Source organism: Ursus arctos, unplaced genomic scaffold (assembly GCF_023065955.2).
Source record: "Ursus arctos isolate Adak ecotype North America unplaced genomic scaffold, UrsArc2.0 scaffold_36, whole genome shotgun sequence".
NCBI lineage: Eukaryota > Metazoa > Chordata > Mammalia > Carnivora > Ursidae > Ursus > Ursus arctos.
In genome coordinates this window covers 17,378,558-17,392,012 of record NW_026623050.1, presented here as the reverse complement: position 1 = coordinate 17,392,012, position 13,455 = coordinate 17,378,558, and the positions used below count along the sequence as shown (strand labels likewise).

The window sequence follows — 13,455 nt, the reverse complement described above, 5'->3', positions numbered from 1 at the left end:
ATTCTGAAAACACCACTTGATACTCTACTTTGACTCTGGATATAGGCCCCACTGTAACTCATGTAATTTGGCTCAGCCTTTAAGGTTTAAACCACCCGTTCCCAACCACAACAACAGTGGGAAGTAAGAAACAAGACTAGCTCATGGTAACTGAAGTGGCTGCATAAGGATCCCTAAGGTGTCACCATGGCTGTTGTGCAGCCATTGGAATTGGCAAGTTCGATTCCTATTGCAGCTAAAGCAAACTGCACGCAGCAGGCCTGCTAGGATTAACTGAGTGGAAAAGACCTGGTTTCTTGCGTGGGAGGGTGTGGATGAGTAAGAAGCCTCATACACTGCTGGCGGGACTGCACATCAGTACAATCGTTTTGGACCCCAATATGGCATCTCATAGACCTGCAGATACGCATTCTCTGGGACCCAGCAACTAGCTCTGTACCCTAAAGACGCTCTTAGACATGGGTCACAAAGATTCTCACTGCCAACGTTTACAGGAGCAAAATTTTGAGAACAAATGTCATTTTGAATAAAATGTGAATAAAAGGGATTAAGAAGTGGATAAAAACATTGCCACACGGCAGTGCAAATGGAATTAGAGCTACATGTATCAACGTAGTTAAATTTCAGAGGCATGTTGAGTGAAAAGTGTAAGCTGCAGAAAGATATGAACAATATGCCATATGGAATTTTAAGACATGCGAATTATGTTTACAAAACCAGGTATAAGTATAAAACTGCATCAGAATGATAAAATTCAGCAAAGCGAGGGGTGTTTCAATAGTTAAAGCGTCTGCCTTCGGCTCAGGTCATGATCCCGGGGTCCTGGGATTGAGCCCCACATCGGGCTCCCTGCTCAGTAGGGTGTCTGCTTCTCCCTCTGCCTCTCCCTCATGCTTGCTCTTTCTCAAATAATTAAAAAAAAAAAATCAGCTAAGTGTCTACCTCTGCGGAGAGGCAGGAAAATGTGATGCGGGTTAAACAGAGAGATTCAATTCTATCTGTTGGTGCTTATCTGATGCGAATTAACACTAGAGGAGCAAACAGAGCAAGTGATGTATAGGTTTTTTTTTAATTCCACACTTTCTCTGTATTTTTGAAATTGCATTTAAAAAAACAATTTAAAAAAGTGTGGGAGTGGGAGGGTGGGGAGGTCTACTGACTCCAAATTAAGTCTAATATCGAAGCTTAAGAAATAGGTCTAGAAGTTGTAATGCCACACCATCAGTTCAGTAACATGACAAAGCAATGACACAGATCATCCCCAAAGTCAGAAAGCTGCACAACAGCTAGAACATTCCTCTAATTCAGAATAAGTCTTTTAGAAGCTAACTTATTTTTGAACATAAGATGGCAGAATAGGAAGCCCCAGAACTCAACACCGCACAGAAACGCTGACTTAACAATGTATGGTCCGAAAAGACCCCATATGGTCTCCTTTATGAAAACTCCCAAAGCCAGTTAGGAAGTCAGTTTCCTGGACAATCTCAACCTCAAAGCCAAGAACAGGTGCACTGAAATGAGTAAGAAAAGAGGTTTCGTTTCAACGGTCAGTCCCTCCCCCATGCCAGCAGAGCTCATGACTGAGACAAAAAGCCCACCTCACAGCTTCTCCCTTGGAAGGGAAACAGAAGAACAGAGAGATCATCCAGTGTTCCAGGTTTGGGGGGGCTCCCCAAGAGACTGGCTTCAGTCTGGCCTGACTCAAAGCACGACTGTGGATGCCTGGGGGCCGCTGAGAACACGAGAAAGCTTGTGGGTTGTTGGGAAGCCAGAGAACCTACAATACCTCAGACCCCGACAACCTCCTGAAAAAGACCTGTCAAACCCGGGGTGAGGAGGGGGCTGGATGACACACAGAAAGTACAGAGACGACACAGCCCCGCAAAAAGTTTGGGATGCCCCTAGAAACTCAAGCTGGGCTGACTGGTGAAGATCTTCCCCAGTACAAAGCCAGTCTATAAAGACAGACAGAGGCGGCTATTTTCTCAAATGCAAAAATCACATCAAAAAATAACCAGGTACATAAACGGGGAAACATGGCCCAATCAAAGACACCAAAATAAATCTCCATTCAGCAACCAAAAAGAAATGGAGATCTATGAATTATGATAAAAAATTCAAAATTCAAAATCATCATCGTAAGCTTAATGTGCTACAAGAGAACACAGATAACTTCACAAAATCAGGAAAACAATGTGCAAACAAAATGAGAAAACAAATATTTAAAAAAAGTATATATATAGACAAATAGTAATTCTGGAGCTGAAGCATACAAAAACTGAACTGAAAAATTCACTAGAGGGGATCAACATTAGACTCGATCAAGCAGATCGATCAGTGAACTCAAAGGCCGTTCATTTCAAGTTACTAAGTCAGAAGTACATAAAAAAGAATGAACAAAAGTGAAAAAAAGTCTAAGGGGCTTAGGAGACACAATCAAGCAAACTGATGCACAGGCCTAAGTGAAAGAAGCCAGTCGGAAAAGGCTGCATTCTCTGTGATCCCAACCGGACGACGTTCTGGAAAGGGCAAGAGTATGGAGAGAACAAATGACCAGTGGCTGCCTGGGGCTAAAGGGGGAGGAAGGGATGAGTAGGCAGAGCACAGAGGATTTGCAGGGTGGTGTAACTACTCCGTCTGATACTGAAAGGGTGGATACATGTCATTATACTTGTCTAAACGTACAGTATGTACAATACCAAGAATAAACCCTAATGTGAACTCTGGACTCTGGGTGATAATGATATGTCAATCTAGGTCCGTCCATTGTAACATACGTTACCACTCTGATAAGAATGTAGATAACACAGGGGCCTATGCATGTGCAGGGGGGAGTAGGCCTATCAAAAATCTTTGTACACTGTGCTTAATTTTGCTGTGAACCTAAAACTGCTTTAAAAAAAATTAGTCTACCTAAAAAAAAAAAAAAGACCTCAGATCACGCCAAGGAACTAGAAAAAGGACAAACCCGAAGTTATCAGAAGGAAGGAAATAATAAAAATTGGAGCAGAAATGAAATAAAGAATAGACCAAATCAACAAAGCATGAGCTACACTAAGAAAAAATAGAAAAGACTCAACATAAATCAGAAGTGAAAAGAGGACACACTACAACTGATACAGAAAGAAAAAGGATCATAAGCGGCTGTAACGAACAATGATATGCCAGCAAACTAGGTAACCTAGAGGAAATGGATAAATGTCTGGAAATATGCAACCTACCAAGCGTGAACTGTGAAGAAATTAAAAATCTGAACAGACCTGTAACTAGTAAGGAGACTGAATCAATAATAAAAAGTCTCCCAACAAAGAAAGGCCCCAGACGAGACTGCTTCACTAGAGAAGTCTACTAAACAGTTAACCAACAATTCTCCCCGAACTCTTCCAAAAATTGAGGAGGGAGTACTTCCGAAGTCATTCTATGAGGCCAGCGCTATCCTGATACCAAAATTCAACAGAGGTGTTAACAAGAAAACTACGGATCAATACCCCGATTAGTGATACAAAAACCCTTTAAAAAAAAAAAAAAAAACCCAAACACTAAGCAAACGGAATCCAACAGCGCATTAAGAGGATTACACTATCAGAACCAAGTGGGATTCCTGGAACGTAAGAATGGTTCAACATAGGAAAATCTTAATCAATGTAATTCACCACATTAAGGACAAAAACCACATGATCACCTCAATAGATGCAATATAAGCATGCCACCAAATTCAACACCTTTTCATGAATAAAAAACACTCAAAGTAGGAACAGAAGGAAATTACTTCAAAATAATAAAGACCATGTATGAAAATCTGCGGCTTAACATCATATCCAATGGTGAAAACCTGAAAGCACCCGCTCTAAGAGCTTTGTTCTTTTAAGGTAACTGGAATATATATTCAAATTCACAACGTGTGACTGATATTCATCCAGAAAATATGCGTATTTTTTAAAGGTCTGTGAAACCAAATGAAATCAATGAATAGGTCACTGGGAAGAGAGAAGTCTGGATATTAATAGAACCGGCTTTGTATAAAACAAGGATGGAAGACAAACAGAAAAGTGAGGTTACAGGAAAAAGGGTTTTATATTTGGACAGGTAAACAGATGAGTTCTTGACCGAAGGAAGGATGATGTACTGTAGAGCAAATACATTTAAAGGAGGTTCCTCTGCCTGCGTCCTTCAAAGCCTGCACACGTATCTGACAGCTTTGAAATATATAAAGCCTTATTCCATAGTAATGTGGGAAGGTAAGACAAGAGGTTTCTGAGCAGAGACCAAGAACCTTTTTAAGCTGTTTAGCCTAACAGAGTTTAAAGTACAGCCACAATTTAGGGGCACCTGGGTGGCTTAGTCAGTTAAGCATCTGACTCTTGAATTCGTCGCAGGTCATGATCCCCGGGTCGTGAGATCCAGCCCTGCACTGGGCTCCACCCTCAGCGTGGAGTCTGCTTGAGATTCCCCCCCCCCCCCCGGCCCCCCCACCCCGTCCCCGCTCAGCCCCTCCCTCCATGCCTGCAGGCTCTCTCTAATAAACAAAATCCTTAAAAATAAAGTGCGGCCACAATTTAAAGTTGCCAAAGAGCAGAACTAGATAAAAGTTTTGCTAGTGATTTTTCATTCCTTCTAGCAGGTAATCTGTATTACCTAAAGAGTTCAACAGAAGTCATATTCATTGGCCACGTTTTATTTATCCTTTTCTTTGAACAGGATAACCAAAGATACAGACAGTATTCAATAAAATAAAATAGATGAAACAAATTCTAAGAGACTGCAATGCCACATGCTACATTTAACCTAATTTTATTCATGCTTGCCTTGGGATGGGGAACAGATCATTCAGTAAAAACATACAGTAAAAACAAAATATGTCTTATCATGTACAACTTTTAAACTACAATAATGATGTACCTTAATTACTTCCATGCACACAAGTCTAACATTACAGTCTGTTTTTTTAAAAATAAACACAGTTAAGACTTCTAGGAGCATTTTATAATAAAGTAATTCCTAATGTTTCTTTGTAGATAGACAAGCACCTCCAAAATACAAATTCCTATACACAGTGAGCGCCTTACTTAAAATGAATACTTAAGTAAATTAAGTACGTGGACAGCCTTAGGATGAGCTGACATTATATATTCAGCTAAGTAGGCAACAAACCATAGTGCCAAATGGAAAAGGTGGACTTGCAAATAAATTCCAAAAACTAAGTTAACTTTTTATAATTAAATACAGAAAATATACTGATTTGCTAAAATAAATAAGATGTGATGTAGTAACACTTCACTATAAAGAATGCATACCAGAACATTTATAAACGGTGCGTGAATCTTATTAGGAATAGTTTACTACAATAAACGCTGGCTAAATAGAAGTGCATATGTGAAGCACTATGGGTGGTCTATGTTTTTCCACATACTTTTGTTACCTTGAGGTAGATAACACATGTGTACCAAATTCGGCATTCATTTTCAGTTGCTGCTGGTATCATGTGTTTTAAGAAATGTGTACAGTATGAAAAACTTGAAAATACTCATGAATGAAAAATGTTTTAGGAAAAAAATAGATATTTTCATGCAATTATGTACAGTCTCACTGTGTAAATTTCAAGGCAAGATTTTTGTTTCCTGTAAAACAGATCATTGTTCTATGAGAGAATGTTACTGGTCTTAGTGCATTTCTTTTGTCGCCTCCTGCATTGCCTTATTTTGCTCTATTCTTTATTTTTGTGTGCAAACGACATGCCAGTTAAAATGAAAACCATCTCACATGTAGAAAAAAAGTCTGGATTTTAAAAACCAAGAACTAATAAAATCCTTTCTAAATGACACCATATGATTCAAGTAAAAAAATGACTGAAACACTAGTAATAAAAAAGACCAAACACATTTCATGAAGAATACAAAGAGAAATGTCTGCTGAGTGTTTTAGTTCAGATGTTTCAGAATGCTGCTGTATGTCTTATGAGGAATCTGAGGGGAAGATTTCATAGCAGAAGGTGTTAAGGTGGCCTGTATTGACTTCAGTGGGGACCCAACGGGACTATGAAACTGTGGGATGCCTATGGATTCAAGCTGCTTGTTAAAGAGGAACTCCCCACTGTTGTTCAGAAACCCTTCCTCATTCCCTCTCTCCCCAAGCTTCCCATCCTCTACCGGCTCAGTTTCTAGCATTTCGGTATCTTCTTTCCTGCTAAAGAACTTGTCCAAGTAACTGGTGTAAGTGTTTTCCTTCTCAATTTGTTCATCCTTCCTTACCTCACAACAAAACTGATTTATGAGAAAACAGTCCTCTCCACCACCCACAAACTGGCTATCCCAAGAAGACTGGTACAAGGCTTCTAACTGAGCCAAATTTGCCATTCCTTTTTCCTGTTTTTCTCGGCTTACCGACTTTGGTATCAAACTTTTCAATTCTAGTTGGGACACTGAGCTATTCAAGTCATTTAATTTATCAACAACATCAGTAGGCTCCTGTTGTGAACTCAGCTGAATAGTTCCTGCAATAAAGGAGTCAAAGTCAAATCCCTGATTCTTTTCCCTTTCTTTTTCAGCCAGTTGCTGTGATGCTTCCTCTAGAGCTATCTGGGCTTTAACCAATCCATTCCGCTCACATTTTGACTTGCCTTTCTTATCAGACTTTTCTTTGCTTTGTTCTTTCCAATTGGAAAGATCTATAATAAGCTTGGGTTCATAATAATGGTTAACTTCACTCTCTCTCCAAACTAAGTTATCTAAATATGATGACGACCTTGTTTTGTAGTTACAAGTATGGCTACACTCCAGATCACAATATTTGTTTTCATGATGATCTGGGTACTGCCAACAAGGATCAGTAGAATAATTGGTATCAAAAGCAGGATCCTCCAAATACTTTTCACGATCTCCATCCAAATATTTTCGAGGATCGACCTGTACTTCTTCTTCATCAGTGACATCAGACAGAGCTCTTGGGTCAAGCTGAACTTCATCAATATCAAAGTTGTTATGAATAGGCCAATCATGCTCTGAAAATTGACAATCATGGTACCTGAAAAAATCAATGCATTAATGTTAGTCCAGACGTAGGATTTCATTTTCAAATTCATTGAGTGCCTTTTAAGTGAAAGCACTCTGCTAGGTGTATGCAGAGACAATAGGAGTGTAACTCCTAACTTTAATGGATAGGTAAGATCTGTTACTACATAAAGTAACAGGCAATTTTGGTAATTACCAATGAAAGAGAATTACAGTAAAATTCTGAGTCCTCCATTCTTAAATTTAAGACCAAATATCATTTCACACTTATTCAGTCTTTTCTCTATTCTATTTTTCATACACCTCCAAAGATGAGTGGCTGCCATGTCTACAAGTCAATTCCAACAGTTTTATACAGAGAAAAAATACTTTGTGGCCACAAAATAGCTACCTCTAATCTCAATCAGGTCTCTTACAGATTTTCACTCTCCTGGTAACAAGTTAGACTAGAACAGAGGAAGGCTTACTGGAATTCATCACAAATAGAAAAAAAAACCTCTCCATGTACATGCGCTACTGAATGTGGTATCCTCTTATCGACACATCACAGCAAGGTGGCCATTTCATGCCCAAGTAGAGGCAGGCTCGCAGACACACACACACACACACACTCTCTCTCTCTCTCTCTCTCTCTCTCACACACACACACACACACACACACACACACACACACACACACACGGTTGGGGAATGGGGAGGAGGGATTAGAAAAGAGATTGGAAGACATCTGAGTATGTATGAAAGAACTGTATGTGGACAGTAGAAATGTTCATGTGGACCAACAGGTCACTGCCAGATGTGTAAACATACAAATACCCCAACATTTTAGGAGGGAAAAAATGCAATGACTAAACAAACTGATTTTAACTACTTCTTTAATTATTAAATACTGTTCTTTTAAACACAGAGATATATGAAATTTTAAAGTTTTATGATTGTCATTAGTGACTCTGACAACTGGCTAAATATCAAAATCACCTGAAGATTTTAAGTAATATTGATTCATGGGGTGCCTGGGTGGCTTAGTGAGTTGAAGCATCAGACTCTTGGTTTCAGCTCAGCTCATGATCCTGGGGTTGTGAGATCAAGCCCCACGTGGGGCTATGCACTCAGAGCAGAGTCTGCTTGAAAGATTCTTTCTCCCTCCCCCTCCCCCTCTGCAGCTCCCCAAGTTCATGCTGTCTAAATAAAATCTTTAAAAATAATATTGATTCATTATTATATGCTATGATCCTACTTTGAAGCAAAATTATATTTAAATTTCCCCGGGAATTTAGAAATGCTAAAAGAAAGCTGAGGGAAAAAAATCTTTAACTAAAATGCATAATGTTATCCACTTTGATATTTTATACTGTTCAAAATAGAAGAGTCTCTTATACTGAACCCATGTTCAAGCAGCCCAAGTTATTTTGCGTCATCAGGAAAACAGATTTGAATAGCATATACCATGAATCAAAATAATTTCTATCCTAAGATGCAAGAGATTTTATGTAAAAATTTGAGACATTACGGAGATACCTATTTGGATAAGGTTCAGTCTTGTCACCCAACATCTTAAAAAAAAATTGTGACATTTATAAAAGCAATAGTTTAAAATGGTTCAGATTTCCAACCTTCAACCCTCATGTTTAAAGGACCTTATATTTGTTAACAACTAAACAAGCCTTAATGGCTTTGAAAATGTTTCAAAGTGAATTTACATTTTCCCATTATGTATATCCTAACCAGTAACTATTAAGTATTTAAATTATATAAATGCTATTCAAAGATATTAATAAGTTTAGCAGAAACCCAAAGAGACTATTACTAAATTTTTAAGACATCTACACTGTCTTGTTCTACATAATTTAAAAATAAAACTCACTACATTATGGTTTATTGAAAATACAATAAATGGGCCACAATCATACAAAAGTCAGTACTCTGCATTGTGAAAATACAATAAATGACATTTTTCTAACTTAGGATCACTTTACCTTTCCCAGTTATAAATATGACTATGAGTTTCATCCATAAGCAAAATATCGTCAACTTCATCTTCAATATGAAAAGGATGACTTGAAATTGGCTCATCCATTGGAAAAGAATATATGCTCATGTAAGGGTGGGAAAGCGCTTCTTCTGCAGTCAACCGATCCATTGGGCTAAATGTCAAAATTTGTTCCAGGAAATCCAGTGCTGCAAAAGAAAGAGATAAAACACCTTAACTGTACTGGAGGTCGACCAACCAATGAAGGAAAAAAAGGGATTATATAATTAAAAGGTAAATTAAAGTTTATCAGACAAACTAATTTACTTAATTTACAGATTAAAAAGAAAAGAACCAACAATGAGACAGAAGAAGAGAAATTAGGGAGTCGATCCCATTTGCAACTGCACCCCAATCCGTAAGATACCTAGGAATAAATCTAACCGAAGAGGCAAAGAATCTGTACTCAGAAAACTACAGAATACTCATGAAAGAAACTGAAGAAGACATAAAGAAATGGAAAAACATTCCATACTCATGGACTGGAAGAATATTGTTAAAATGCCTATGCTACCTAGAGCAATCTACGCATTTAATGCAATCTCCATCAAAATACCATCAACTTTTTTCACAAAAATGCAACAAATAATCCTAAAATTTGTATGGAACCAGAAAAGACTCTGATTAGCCAGAGGAATGTTGAAGAAGAAAAGCAAAGCCGGTGGCATCACAATTCTGGACTTCAAGCTCTATTACGAAGCTGTAATCATCAAGACAGTACGGTACTGGCACAAAAACAGACACATAGATCAATGGAACAGAACAGAGAGCCCAGAAATGGACCCTCAACTCTATGGTCAACTAATCTTCAACAAAGCAGCAAAGAATATCCAATGGAAAAGAGTCTCTTCAACAAATGGTGTTGGGAAACTTCAACAGCCACATGCGGAAGAATAAAACTGGACCACTTCCTTACACCGTACACAAAAATAGACTCAAAATGGATGAAAGACTTAAATGTGAGATCCGAATCCATCGAAATCCTTGAGAACACAGGCAGCAACCTCTTGAACCTCAGCTGCGGCACCTTCCTCCTAGACACATCGCCAAAGGCAAGGGAAGCAAGGGCAAAAATGAACTACTGGGACTTCATCAAGATAAAAAGCTTTTGCACAGCAAAGGAAACAGTCAACAAAACCAAAAGACAACGGACAAAATGGGAGAAGATATTTGCAAACCACATATCAGATAAAGGGCAAGGGCTAGTATCCAAAACCTATAAAGAACTTATCAAACTTAACACCCAAGGAACAAATAATCCAATCAAGAAATGGGCAGAAGACATGAACAGACACTTCCTCAAAGACGACATCCAAATGGCCAAAAGACACATGAAAAAGTGCTCAACATCACTCAGCATCATGGAAATACAAATCAAAACCACAATGAGATACCACCTCACACAGCCATCAAAAAAATGAAATCTTGCCATTTGCAACAACATGGATAGAACTAGAGGGTATTATGCTAAGCAAAATAAGTCAATCGGGGAAAGACAATTATCGTATGATCTCACTGATATGTGGAATTTGAGAAACAAGGCAGAGGATCACAGGGAAAGAGAGGAAAAAATGAAACAAGACAAAACCAGACAGGGAGACAAACCATGAGAGACTCTTAATCTCAGGAAACAAACTGAGGGTTGCTGGATTGGAGGAGGGTGGGAGGGATGGGCTGGCTGGGTGGTGGACATTGGGAAGGTTATGCGTTATGGTGAGCGCTGTGAACTATGTAAAACTGATGAATCACAGACCTGTACCCCTGAAACAAATAATACATTATATGTTAATAAAAAAAAAGAAAGAAAAAAATAAATAAAATCATGTATTTACGTTAAAAAAAAAAAAAAAGACACTCACTAAGTAAACACAGTAAATATGTGCAATGTACCCCCATCTCATACTATGGTCAGTTACAAAGAAAAAGAATATATTAAGTTGAACCATATGAAACTTCTATTTTTGTCAATCAAAAACGGTCAAATAACAGCAATTTCATATGGTTCAACCTAATCTCACCTCTCCTACTCACTAGCTTAAATGAATTACTTACTAGCAGTAAAGGGCTAGACAGGTTGAACTTGCTGAACTTCGGTTTTTTCATGTATAAAATGGAAACAGAGACAGATATAAGGTATAAAAATTAAATGTAAAGCATAGTGTCTAGTGCTTAATAAAAAATCCTTTCCCCTTTCCTTCCCTGAGCTCACTGACTAGCTGTTGTACTAATTTGTTGATCTGTTTCACATCAATCACACTCCAACATAACACACAAATTCACTTGTTCACTTTCGGGCTTTGGAAGAGCTGCCTGCCACACACTCAATTCTTCCCACTAACTTAGCTCATAAGCTCCTAGCCCATCCTGAACCACACCTGTCACCAGCCTGAAGGTTGCCCTTATACCACCATGCACTTGTGTATCAATCCTCAACTGTGAATCATTTCCCCAATCTACTTTCCCTGTTCCTAGTCATACAGTACTGATGAAAGCTCAATACACAAACCACACACACACACACACACACACACACACACAGCTCACTACAAATTTATATTACAGAACTGCAATTTGGCCTTTGCTATTGCTCAGCAATGTTCTACACTATCTCTTTATGCTCTCAATCTTTATCATATCTGAACCCACTTCATATTTACCTTAATCCCTACTTCTTCACTATGGCCTGTCATACATCCTCTTATCCTTACCTCTGTCTCAAAGGAAAAGATACTCCTCTCTAAAACTAAGCTGCACTCTAGAAAGGACGCTATTCTCAATTCCCAATTTCTCACTGATGTAAACAACAGTTTTTTTATAGCCTTTTATATTTTACAAAGTGCTTTCATATACATTATCTCATTCAATCCTCAAATCATTCCAATAACGACTGAAGAAACCTAAGGCTCACGGCTACTCATCATGCCCTTCAGTGGCCCAGGGCTGAAGCCTCTTCCTCTCCTCGCCTTTAACCCCCTCCTATTATATTACCCTAATCTAGGAAGTCATTTCACAATACATCAAGCTATTCTTGGTTCTCTTGCAAAAGAGTCCATCTTAATTAGTCCAGGTCCTTGTGTCTCAAGGCAAGAGAGACTCTAAGGCACAGAGTTAAGGGCTGACCCAGCACAATCACCATTCTCAGAGGGAAGGGAAATATATATCCAACTACGCATGAGGAATATACTCTAAAATCCCATATAAAATATACTCTAAAATCCCTAGCATCTGGGAACCGTAGACAGCAGGAAGAGGTAAGAAAGAAACTAGCCCCAAGCTGAGCTCCCAAGTGCATGCAGTATATGCATATGTAGACCATTTCCGTAATTGCAGAAAGTTCTATTGGACAGCACTGCTCTAAATATTTGCTAGGATGGTGCTGAAGTATGCTAAGATACAGAAATACATGGTAAACTACAGCAAAAGGGAGGATGAGAGGTAAGTATGGAGGAAAATGAAAAAGGATATTTCATGTAAAGACGTAAGACCACTAGGGTTCCTAATCATCTTAATGTGTTAATTCATAACTACTTCATATTGTTTGGTTTTTTTCCCTCTGAAGATCATGAACATGTGAGAAAAGAACATGTATTATTCTTACTAAGTCCCCATTGCCTCAGAATATGCTCTGCCCAAAAGTGAAACTCCAACATTCATCAAGAAGAAACTGGTATGGAACATATCTACATAGTAAATCTCTAGTCTCAGGAACTTTAAAAACTGCATTACACTTCTGTGTGAGTGCAGCTCTGCCGCTTATGAATACCAAGCATCTTTGCCTGATGGTTAATTAACCCATTATCAAAGACATACATTTAATGCATTATGAATAATTCCAGCCATCAGCCAAATATTCAAATTGGTTCGCAGCTAAGACATGATCCCAACCCTAATGAGGGTAGGGAAAAAGAAGATTCAAATTTGACTAGACTGTAAATGCTTCAACAGCAATGTCCTACATTACTAGCTTGCCTCTTTTGAAGACATAGCAACAGCAACAATGACTCCAAAGGCAATCAAGGTTATTCCTGACCCTCAGCCTGGCTGAGCAGGGCCATACCTGCAGAGGGTTTTATATACCTGTAGCAGGGGGCGCCTGGATGGCTCAGTCGGTTTGAGCACCTGACTCCTGATTTCGGCTTGGGTCATGATCTTGGGGTCCTGGGATCGAGCCCCGTGTGTCAGGCTCCACACTCAGCAAAGAGTCTGCTTCTCCCTTTCTCTATACCCCTCCCCCCTGCTCACATGCACACACTCTCTCTCTTTCAAATAAATAAATAAATCTAAAAAAATAAGACACATGCTCTGCTCCCCACCCCACTTCTGAATTCTGACCTAACAGCCTGCATTTTTAAAGAGCTCCCACAGAGGATTCTGAGGCACAATCAAATGCTATGTGACTATTGTTCAGTTATGAACAAG

General features: G+C 38.8%; 1 protein-coding gene across 7 annotated transcripts in view; it reads right to left on the bottom strand.

Moving 5' to 3' along the window:
• Positions 1 to 4,659: 4,659 nt before the first annotated feature.
• The window catches only part of MAPK6 (mitogen-activated protein kinase 6), a 38,705-nt gene continuing 29,909 nt past the window's right edge, over positions 4,660 to 13,455 (bottom strand). For all 7 annotated transcript variants that reach the window (XM_026518490.4, XM_026518496.4, XM_026518491.4 and 4 more), the window contains 2 exons: positions 8,984 to 9,185; positions 4,660 to 7,020 (listed from right to left, as the gene is read on the bottom strand). In XM_026518490.4, coding sequence (XP_026374275.1) covers positions 5,919 to 7,020; positions 8,984 to 9,185 — 1,304 coding nt within the window. In that variant the 3' untranslated portion in view covers positions 4,660 to 5,918. The remainder of the gene's footprint in view (positions 7,021 to 8,983; positions 9,186 to 13,455) is intronic.